The sequence below is a fragment of the Bombus vancouverensis genome, chromosome 15 (genome assembly GCF_051014615.1).
Source record: "Bombus vancouverensis nearcticus chromosome 15, iyBomVanc1_principal, whole genome shotgun sequence".
Classification (NCBI taxonomy): Eukaryota; Metazoa; Arthropoda; class Insecta; order Hymenoptera; family Apidae; genus Bombus; species Bombus vancouverensis.
In genome coordinates this window covers 2,236,781-2,248,426 of record NC_134925.1, presented here as the reverse complement: position 1 = coordinate 2,248,426, position 11,646 = coordinate 2,236,781, and the positions used below count along the sequence as shown (strand labels likewise).

General features: G+C 33.4%; 1 protein-coding gene and 1 long non-coding RNA gene across 8 annotated transcripts in view; one reads left to right on the top strand and one right to left on the bottom strand.

Annotated features, from left to right (window-relative positions):
- Positions 1-11,646, bottom strand: part of LOC143303658 (uncharacterized) — a 139,681-nt gene that overhangs the window by 5,050 nt on the left and 122,985 nt on the right. The gene's annotated exons all lie outside the window — the stretch shown is intronic.
- Ask1 (apoptotic signal-regulating kinase 1) lies at positions 758-11,095 on the top strand. Of its 6 annotated transcripts, none has more exons than XM_076624921.1 (24): positions 758-778; positions 2,425-2,551; positions 2,622-2,842; positions 2,907-3,101; positions 3,172-3,341; positions 3,617-3,785; positions 3,851-4,150; positions 4,230-4,483; positions 4,565-4,724; positions 4,956-5,309; positions 5,381-5,642; positions 5,727-5,864; positions 5,934-6,100; positions 6,163-6,258; positions 6,324-6,463; positions 6,567-6,722; positions 7,032-7,127; positions 7,781-7,893; positions 7,968-8,137; positions 8,208-8,472; positions 8,546-8,897; positions 8,978-9,125; positions 9,202-9,278; positions 9,351-11,095. In XM_076624921.1, exons 2-24 carry the CDS (start codon positions 2,515-2,517, stop codon positions 9,427-9,429), a joined length of 4,119 nt encoding a protein of 1,372 aa, XP_076481036.1. In that variant the 5' UTR covers positions 758-778; positions 2,425-2,514; the 3' UTR covers positions 9,430-11,095. The 6 variants fall into 6 exon arrangements, with proteins under 6 accessions (XP_076481036.1, XP_076481034.1, XP_076481037.1 ...); XM_076624919.1 differs by lacking the exon at positions 758-778 and adding an exon at positions 1,862-2,016; XM_033347670.2 differs by lacking the exon at positions 758-778 and adding an exon at positions 1,865-2,016 and having other exon boundaries at positions 8,570-8,897.

Sequence of the window (11,646 nt, the reverse complement as noted above, 5' to 3'; positions counted from 1 at the left end):
ACTATATACTATATAAAATTTATACATTTATATGTACTTGTATATATAGCTTGTAATAGGTATACTCATACACATTAGGTTATTATTATTAAATGTTATAAGATAGTTCATTTTCTTAATCTATAATCATGAATATATATATTTATACGTCATAATTATAATAATATTGAATAAGAACATTTGTTATTCTTTCTGTATTTCTATTTCTGAGAATTCCTGTGTAGTAAAGAGCAATTAAAATGGAACGAAGAGAGAAAATCTCAGCGCTTCTTGATCGCGAGAAATGACGTATTTGTCTTGTCGGTCGATCGCGATCGTGGGGCAGGCCAGTTCTTGGGGTCCCCCTGTGATAGAATAACATAAGTTACAAAGAAGTATAATAATACTGTTATACATATACTGTCTACTGTTGTCGTGCGGCCTTCTTGCATTCTACGCTGCTAGTTACAAAATACGGTTTATTACGCGGATTGAATAAAAAGAAGGGGTATGTATACTTCTAAGTTAAGATGACAATAGCTTCTTGCTTCTGCTGTGTTCCTAATGAAAGGGGAGCGCTGCGGAGTGGCCGCTCCGCGCATCACTGCACCCCACTATTCTTCACGCACTCGTAAACCGCGTACATACGAATCATGATCACCTTTTGGACCCTTTCTGCTGTTATTGTAGTTACTCTTGGTTTTCAATACGGGTCACGTAATCGACTATCCAGCGGTAGGATCACGTAGTTTCTACAACTTTGCTGTTTATCGGGGGATATTGATTTCCTGTCATTCAAGTAAGTTGATATTGATTATACACTGAGAAACTTACGATGTGACAGTAATAATTACTTACTTTTTAAATTTCTAGATATTAATTTTATTTCATTTATTATATAACATTTTTTTACTAAGTGACAAAGTTAGACGAAGTTTATTTATAAATTTTGTCAGAAATAAATTAAGACAGAATATAACAATATACATATAGAGCAAATAAAGAATGCATTTACGCATTTACTATTTGCATTGCGATCATATTTGTGGCCTATCCAATTGCATAATATTCTATGTGATTAAGTAAAGAATAAAAAAGTTTGTATTTAACAAGTAGAAGTAGACTTTACATATTAACCCAGATATTAAATCTGATGGGCAAAGTTGCTCTGATGAATAAAGGAGCGAAATTGAGATCTCTTATTCTATTTAACAGCAGTTAACAGCCATAAGTACGCGAGTAGAAAAGTCGTGGCTTCCGACAATCTACGTAACTATGATCGCTCTTCCTGTTCCTAACATCCTGCTCGTGTGGAGTTCATTGGTACGTTTCCACGATGCTCTGTACTGTAACATTCAGTCCAATCGAATCCGAATGACCTACAAACTCATTATTCGCATTTACGTGTTGCCGAACCTCTTCAGCTAGTATGTTCTCCGAATAAATGGTCGATTCTAGTCGATCGACAAAAGTGTTTTGCGGTAGTAGCATTCGGGCTATCTTGTGTCGGATGTTTTAACTCTACAGAGTATAAATCTCGTGAACAATACCACGCTTTATTATCGAAGATATGCATTTGAAGATTAATTTATTTAATATCACGTTGGTAACCATGCTGGAAGATGTTTCATAGTTGACATACAAATTAATTAAATTCTTTTTTTTGTACACATTTTTTTATAAATATCATGTATTCCACGAATTAAATCATCTTTCTAATAACTTAAAGTCAATCTAATTATTGTGTGCTTCTATTATTTATTTCCACTATTGCGCTCGAGGATTATTAAATGATTTGCGTGGTTGTGATTTTTACTTCTACGATTCTAATCGCAATTATCATTTCATTCTTATTATAATGCGTTCTATCTTAAGAGCTTCTATTTTTATACCGGCAGAGCGACTGATCTTTCTGCCATCTGTGAACTAACAAGAAACTTCTTTATGTGAGTTGTACAGCGCGAGCACGACCTCGACTCCGGATTTGTGTGTTCTAGAAGAAATGGAAGATTGTATCTATAATGTGCAGTGTAAAAGGTATTTCGCGTATCCTGGTCCAATTAAACAATAATTCCCCTACGAGAATCCCATGGTAGCGTTCGTGAAGCGACGTGCATTATTTTCACTATGCATTAGTTTTTTGCGAGCCAATGTTACAAGCGAATTTTTGTTCAAGATTTTATTACGTTTTGTTGTTTCGTTGTAGTTCAAAGTCTTCTGTAGAATAGTAATGTTTCTTTACGACAATTGTTTAAAACATTTTTTGAAAGTTGTATGAATTGTACAACTTTCTTAAAACTTCATATGTTTTAGTTTTTACATATAATTCGTAATGTTCTGAAAAGTTATAAATTTATATTTTATGGTAATTAAAATATGTTTAATGGTATAATAATACAAATTTATAATTTATTACTATGCTATGTATTTTATTTTTTCAAACAGGTGAATTTACAAGTCTTTTGTTCGTTGATACTTCCAAACACTTATTAAGTAAGAATTAAGAATACCATTTCCATTCAACAATTATACAACATGCCATCGATTTGTGGCGATACAGTTGACATGACTGGTAATTTCTTGTTATATTCAATTCATTGAGGAAGTATTTGGTATTGTTAATCATTAATAACATTTTACAGTGGCTGCACAATCAACTATCGCAGAAGGTATTTCTAGTACTGATAGCATTGGTACATATAGTGATATTTCCGGGCACACCACTATTTCAGGAAGACCCAGAATGGATGTAGCTTGTGTTTTAGACTTACAACAACCAGAACATTTGGCTCAGAGAAGGAGAGCCTTAGAGGAAGTCAGACAAGCCTGCAATCTAGTTAATGCCAACATGCATCATATTCAGGTATAAATATTTTTTATTGCTAAAAGTTACAATCTCTAAATATTTTTGATTATTATTTTTCTAGTTTGAAAAGTTGGATTTCGGCGAAACAAATGTACTTGACACATTCTATAATGCAGATGTAGCTGTTGTAGATTTAAGTATTCAATTACAACAGTCTGCCTTGTTTTATCACCTTGGTGTCAGAGAAAGTTTCGGCATGAAAGAAAATATTCTATTACATAATGACGTAGATACAGAAACAACAATCAGAATTAAGGTACATTTATATTGTTTTAACGTATTATATTTAAAAATTATCTTTTAACATATAATTTCACAATGTGCAGTTATCATGTGGTAACTATACATTTGTATCCTACCGTGTGGTGGAATGTGGTTCATGTGTGGCAACTAATCCAGCTACTACCAGGATCACTGGAGAAGAAGTCATAGACCCAAAGCAACATCTTACATTGAAGCTCAAAAAGTTATTTCAAGATGTCGAAGTACAATCTAAGTATGTTTTGAGTTTTCACTACATTGTTATCATATGTTATTTTTATAGATAAGAAAGCAAAGTACATTATTCTTTTACCCAAATTATGTCATAGTAACAAAGTGAATATTTTCTTATCTTATCATTTTGTACATAAAATTGAGTTATAGCATTCGAACATATTTATAATTTGAGAATCTTGCTAACAGTTTGTAACGAACTTGAATTTATTGCAATAGTGTGACAATAATGTCATTTTCATTATCGATTTTCACAATAAATTATACAATTTTTAGAGCACATATGAAAGAAAAGTTCCTCGCGGATTTGCGGAAAGCTCGTGAAACATACTCTGGAGAAGAACTATCGAAAGCTTTGAACAATATGCGTAAACGCTTAGATGACCCAAACGTTTTGTCTGGAGAGGTTGTTTTAAACGTTCTGATTTCCTTCCGTGAAATACAGGTAATGCAGCAATGATTTTTGTTTCGAAAAATATTCCTTTACTAATTAAAGTTCTGTATGTGTAGGATTACGATGCAATGGTACAATTAGTTGATGATTTAAGAACGATACCGACTCATAAGAATTACATCAACACGCCAGCTATTCGGTATCTATACGCATTTGCGTTAAATCGACGAAATAAAGAAGGTGATAGGGAGAGAGCATTAAAAGTTATAGAAAAAGCACTAGAGAAGAAAGAAAACCATGTTCCTGATATGTTATGTTTGTGTGGAAGAATATATAAAGATAAATTCGTTGAAAGTAGACACACTGACGAAGAAAGTTTAAAAAATGCTATTCATTGGTATAGAAAAGGTTTCGAGGTATATTATTTTCTTCATTTTGTAGTATAATAAACACTTGAACCACACAACTTCTTCTAAGTACAACTTCTATATTCAGGTGCAACCAAATGAATATGCCGGTATCAATCTTGCTACGTTACTCGTTATAGCAGGGAACGAATTTTCCAAAAGTGAAGAATTACAACACATAGGCATGGTATTGAATAATCTCATTGGCAAGAAAGGTAGCTTATCCAGCCTAAAGGATTATTGGGATGTGGCAACGTTTTTTGAAATCAGTGTACTTGCCGAAGACTATTCGAAAGCTATCCAAGCTGCCGAGTGCATGTTTAAACTGAAGCCGCCAAACTGGTATGCACTTGTTATCATTGAAGCTATATGTATGTTAAAATAGAAAGTGTTAGAATATTAATTGTATTGTTTCTTAATTAGGTACCTGAAATCAACAATAGGGAACATATCGCTGATAGATAGGTTTCGTAAAAAGAATGAGGAAGCCGAGGTTTCGCCAGAGGAGCAAATATTTAGTTTTTGGATGGACTACTTTGTTGAAGCTACAAAATCGGAAGTTGGAGATAGTATACGGTTTCCAGTAAGTTGATAAATGGAATCGTTCTACAAAGGATCCAGTTTCCAATTCGGGAGACTATGGCTTATAATATTGTGTTACCAATCCAGCTTACTTCTGTACATTTTGGGTCAAAGTAAGAACAATATAAAACTGCTCTTAGTGCAGGTTCTTAGACTGACTTTAATGAATCAAGATTCTATTACGATTTTCTGCAGTGAAAAGAGGGATTAGTCACTAACCTTTCTATTTTAGCTCTTAGTGTTGGAGCCAACGAAGATCTTGATGCCGAGCTATGTAAACGTAAACCTTGGGGCAGAAGAGAAATCAGTGCAAATTTGGAATCTTTGCTTGGACAATATGAAGAATAGTTGTAAACAAGTTCACGATTGGTTATTTACCGCGAACATGATACGCAGTGTAAGCTTGTACAAAAGAGACGAACGCTGTCTTTTTTTATATGTCCACCAAAACTCTGATGATTTCCAAATGTATTTCCCGTCTGTTCAATGCAGACAAAGATTTTATGATTTAATCTTGGAAATGACCAGGGATCAGGAGGGTATGGTTACAGATTTGGATGCATATATGACTGATGATAGGATGAAGGTTTGTAAATTATTGTTAGTTAATATCAGTTTTTAAATAAATTTATTTCATTAACATTTATTTCTTCACAGTTTGAATATGAATTGGATGATCAAAACAAACGAATAATGCTGGGTAAAGGTACATACGGGATTGTCTATGCTGCTCGAGATTTAAATACGCAAGTTAGAATTGCCGTCAAAGAAATTCGAGAACGGAATTTGGGAGATGTGCAACCCTTACACGAGGAAATTAAATTACACAGCCAATTGAGGCATAGAAATATTGTGCAATACTTAGGTTCTGTAAGTGAAGAAGGATACTTTAAAATTTTCATGGAGCAAGTCCCTGGAGGTAAATAAATAGAATGAAAGGGTATAAAGAGGAATAGTATATATTTACTATATTTATTTTTATTCTTTTTTTTAATTCTTTTAGGTAGTTTATCAGCCTTACTAAGGTCAAAATGGGGTCCTCTGAAAGAAAATGAATCTACAATTGCTTATTACACTAAACAAATCTTAGAAGGTCTCAAATATCTACATGATCAAAAAATCGTCCACAGAGATATTAAGGGTAAAGTATAATGTACGAAATATTTTATTTATGAAGTCTTCAGTATTTTTATTTAGTTATTGCTTTTAGGCGATAATGTTTTAGTCAATACGTATAGTGGCGTAGTAAAGATTTCAGACTTTGGTATGTCGAAACGATTAGCTGGTTTATGTCCAAGTACAGAAACGTTTACTGGAACTTTGCAATATATGGCACCGGAAGTTATTGATAAGGGACAGCGTGGATATGGTGCTCCTGTAAGTTATACATATTCTTTATTTACGAAAGGAAAATTATTATATTATGATATGTGATGTAGGCAGATATTTGGTCCTTGGGTTGCACAATAGTTGAAATGGCGACTGGTAAACCACCGTTCATTGAATTAGGTTCCCCTCAAGCTGCAGTATTTAAGGTAAAATATTAGTTAATTTCTACTGAAGATAATCTTATATATATTTAAAAAATTCATTCTAACAGGTTGGGTATTACAAAATACACCCTGAAATTCCATCAGAATTATCTGAAAGGGCAAAGAATTTTATATTACGCTGTTTTGAACCCAATCCTGACATAAGAGCAACTGCAGCTGAATTATTAGAGGATCCATTTTTAAATGAGTACGTGATATATACATATTTACACACACACACACGCACGTACATACAAACTCCATATTACATAAGTAAATAGATACAATAATATTGTTTTTTATGTGCGTAGAAAAAAGAAAACCAATCGATTGGCCGCAGTACCTGATTTTAGTAGAAGCATTTCAGTACCTGCTGACAGATTAGAACGCTTAGGAAAATCTGATAAAACCAATAATAATCATATTGTTTCCGCTTCTCCTATTCAAACTTCACAATCAGATGATAGGTAACGTAAATATGTCATTTATATTAATGTAATTATATGCAAATATTCATGTTCTAATTTATTTATGAATCGTCCGGTTTTTGTTGTTTTGCTGCTGAAAGCAATTTTTATATAGAGATACATTTTCTGTTTCAAAGAAATATATAGCAGTTAGTAAATAGATTTTTTCGGGTAATAAATCTGAATACATTGCACGCAATGTATTTGAATACGTGGTTAGCGGTTTAACTTCTTTTCTTCTTTATTTTCTATTTGTCATTAAATCCCATTTTCTTGTGATGAAATATAATCGAAAAGTGTCACGTACAGTGGAGGGCTAACAAAGTCAAGCCCACTGAGGGAGCGCAGTCCAGCACACCTTCTGTCCCCCATTAGAATGCCCACTGCAACCCTTTCTTTTAACAGGTATGGTACTAACGCTATAGATGGTTATAGCTGTTTGTCAAAAATATAACAAATAATAGTGATACATGTTATTGACAAAAAACAGAAAAATCTATCTTCATACAAGCAAGGAATTAATTATGATTAATAGTAGTTAGGCCATATAATTTATTAATATTTGTGTTGCTTTATGTTGCTAAACATTCATGTGTTGTGGGCAATGGAGCTTCCTGTTTAATTGTAATATGTGTAATTCGGTATATTTTTCTATGTAGTAAGGAGGAAGACTAAGACCCCTATGTCATTTTAATCTTCCTTGTACTAGTCTTAAGCTAATGATACTGTGAACTAAAGTTTGATGTCCTAAACAAGTTCAATGGAAATTTATTACAAACTTGATTTATGTAACACTATTCATATGCTTTTCAACTTTAAGTTCTTAAGATTATTTTTGAGATAGCGCTTGTAGAATATACTCATGGCTTCAGTGATTGCCCTATGTATTCAGGTTTATTTTCAATCAAAATATCTTCCAGGAAATATTCTTGCCCTTGTGACACGTGTATAATGCAAACTTTAAATTCAAAGCACAATGATGCAAATGTAAATTTAGATATTTAACATTTTTTAGAGATTTAACATTTAGATATAACATCGATTTAACGTATTTTCAGTACAATAGGAAATACACCTTCTATAGAGACAAGTGAAAGTGACACAGCAGGAGCCTCCATGACTAGGAGAAGTTCTTCTGGTGGTTTATTATCACCAGAAGTTGAATTAGGAGGTGAATAATTATAATTAATTTTGTGATGTGTTTGAGAATCATTTAACTTTAACGTGTTCTTATATTACTAATAGGTCAACCCGGTCAGAAGACTGGCGAAGAACAAGAGGGTTTCTATCTGCTGAAAAAAGATAGTCAAAGAAGAATGACATTAACTAGAGTTCTTAATCAAGATGAGGCAAAAATTTGTGAAGTATGGATGAGAGGTATATGTCAGGCGGAGGGTCAAACTGTTCTTCAAATGGTAATTATTCCTAAATTTTCATGAATGTGAACTGCGTATTTTAATTAATACCGAGTTTTTATGTTTTCAGAATCATCTAATATTATTAATGCGAGCTTTGAGAGATTATATCGTGGAACAAAATCAAGGAGTGATTGTGACAGCCATTAGAACATTGAAAGAAGAATTGGATTTTGATTCTATCGCCATTAATCATCTCAACTTAGCAATTTATCTATTTCAAACGGCGGTGAACGAGGTTCTACGAATGCATAGTATAAAGCCTCATTGGATGTTTGCACTGGATAATTTAGTGAGAAATGCTGTACAAGCTGCCATCACTGTACTTTCCCCTGGTAATATTATGGTCATTTTTTGTGTAAAGTAATATTTCTAACACCATTTTATACACTAATATATTATTTACAGAAATTCTTAATACATTATTTACAGAACTCGGCGCCAATTTACTTGGTCAAGAACGCGTACAATCCGGTGATCAAGGTCCAGAAGAAGGATCTACATCCGGTGTATCGACTGTAAATTCTGTAAAATCGCAGAAAACCGGTGACTCTTTGGATAACAAGTACTGGAAAGAATATCGAGATCAAATGGGGGCTTTAAAAATGGAGAATTTGAGATTGCTGCAAGAACTGATCGAAAGTCAGAAATCGTATCAAGCTTTATTGCAACAGGTTCTTGAGGAACAAAGAACTCAGGTTAATGCTTTAACACGACTTTGCGAAGGTATAAATAGACGAACTATGAGACAAGAATCAGGGTAAGATTTAATCGTGCTCGTAATTTTAATTTGGAATGCATAATACGATATGTTGCAATTAACTTGCGTCCCTGTTATAGATATAATTCATCAATATCTGGAAACATAGTGCAACAACCAATTTCATTGGTTATTAGCGATGCACCTTCTAGTACAACTTCATGCAGTGATCAAGCTCTTATCGAGTGGTTACAAAGTCTTCAAGTGGATGAAATGTCGATCGAAAGGGTGAATATTACAATTTATATTGATATTTGTCTCCTAGCGAATAAAGGATTGTACTAATTGATATCACCTTTTACAGTTCCTATACGAGCAGTACACACTGGATGATGTCTTAAATCACGTTACACGTGAGGACATTCGCAGACTTAATCTCAGGTAGAGATAGAGTTAAGAAGGTTTCTTTAGACTACATATAGAGAGTATTTAATAAATATTATAACTTTTCAGAGGAGGAATTGAATTGAGGATATGGCAAGCTATATTAAAATATCGACAAAGCAATAATGAAATGGAAAAGAACGAGTAGTTAAATTGTGTACCACATTGAAATTGGTTTGGTTGCGAATGGTTAACTTCATGCAGGGTAAAGGATTGGTTAAACTGCTAGTACATATAGCAGCGACCAAGGAGAGCGGAATAATTAATTCTTAATGTCGAATGAAATACCTGTGTCGTTTGTTACAATATTATCCGTAAAATGAATTTACACGGAAGGTTTTAAATGCACAATGATATTATTAGTTCTGTAGTTCCTAAATGTAGAGTATTTACTAGTTATATATAAGAGATAGGTGTGTATATATAACAAATTTTGCATATATTGACTTGTTTCAAGATGAATTCGTTACATGCGGAACTTTACAACCTCTTGGAAGTACATTTAACAACTATATTGTACAGAAATCAGTATTGCTATGTCGAGTAACTATATGTACTATGATAATATGCAAAATTTGTATATTCGGAAATCATCAATTTCACTCGACTTGTTAATCTATAATATTAATCTTGCCAAGTTTACGAAAATGATATTCCGATTGTTACTTAAACTAAAAGTTTGTAGATTCGAGAATTCAAAGTAATATTTATGTTCTCACAAATTTGACATTACTGCCACAGTAAAACTGATATTACTGAAAAGAAATATGTACATGTAGGAAGTTGTTTTGTGCTTTCGTGTTCTGCGAAGTGTTGACTGGTTTCTTCTTTGTTCTGTATAATTAAGCATTGAAAGAAGAGTCTTAGACGATAACGAACAGAGAAACAAACGATCGTAGTGCCTTACAAACCAGTGTAGTAGTACAAGAGAAAATATTTATTATTCGCAAATGAGAAAACGTTTTTGTTGTTGCTAATTCTATATTTCTTGAGCAATGATTAAGTGTCTTCCTAGGTATATACGAAAACATTTATTTTATGCGAAGAGTTCTTGCGTAGTTTCATAAAGTGCTTCTTATAGTTTATAACGGATATTCACTATTAATCAAGCGCCTTGAATTTACTAGACTTTTGTAGATACAAATTTTTATATAATCGCAAATTTCACGCTTTGTATGTGACTTTTTTCTTTGGAAATTTATGCTTCCTTTATACACATTGTATAGAATACGAATGAATCGCGTTTTCTGATACTTCCATTTTGACTTCCATTGCAATAATGCAGCATAATTATGCCAGTCAATTGAAATAAGTGCCTAATCGCATCAGGGATACACGTGACGTTTCGTTTCATATTTATCGTTACAATTAGGGTCAAAATAATTGGGGGATTATAGCTATTACGAATTAATGGATACACATATATTGGAAGAATATAAAATTTTGCTCCACATATTACATGTTGCATATTCTTTTATTTAAAATAATTATTACTATTTTAAATAGAATAGAATTTTAACTTTTTATAGTTGATACCTGAAATTTAATCCTCTAATTATTTTGAGGAATATTCTACAAATTGTTGAGCAACTATTACATAGCATAATTAATAGGAGAATACTATTCACCGAATATTGTCACCGAAATGTTCGAACGATCGTGAATAATAAAAGATATCGTCTCGAACGAGATACATCAGCTTAATTGTTAAGACGGTTTCACATGACTGTTTTCATTCGCTGTATTTGATAAGACTAATTATTCTTGTTATTCTAGCAAGCTGAAATTTGTAATAAAGATTCCGGCAAGAAGAAGGCACGTTGTTCTTCATTTTTCAACCCTGCCTCTAGTCAGAGAACGACGAGGAGGTTTTGGATAGTAAAAAAATAGCGACGTTTAATTGAAATCGAAAGTAAACGAAGAGTCAGAACGATTCCCAAAGGCGAAAGGGTCGAAACCCGGGGGAGACGAGTATACGTGATCGGTTCGAGGGGTCGGCGTTCCTTTTTCATCGTCTATCCAACTTCTCTGCATTGATATGGATGAGGCGTTCTTTCTTTATCTGGATGCGATACTCCGTTTAAAAGATAAGCCAAATAGATTCGCAACTCATCGATGTAGAAGCAGCCTTCGTGTCTTCCCGCTGTCTTATCCGCCTCCGTTGGGATTATCCTTGGCGATACGATCTGGCTTTTCCAGAGGGAACAAAACGTAGCGTAGCGAGCGTCATCGAGCTTTCATCGCGCGCGATCTGCTTTCAAGATCCTTCTCGTCCCGTTCGTTTCGTAATTGGAAGAGAAAAAAAGCAGAGTACCTCTCACACATATGTAGGAGCAGCAGAGAGGGAGTTTAAATTTTTCAGGAA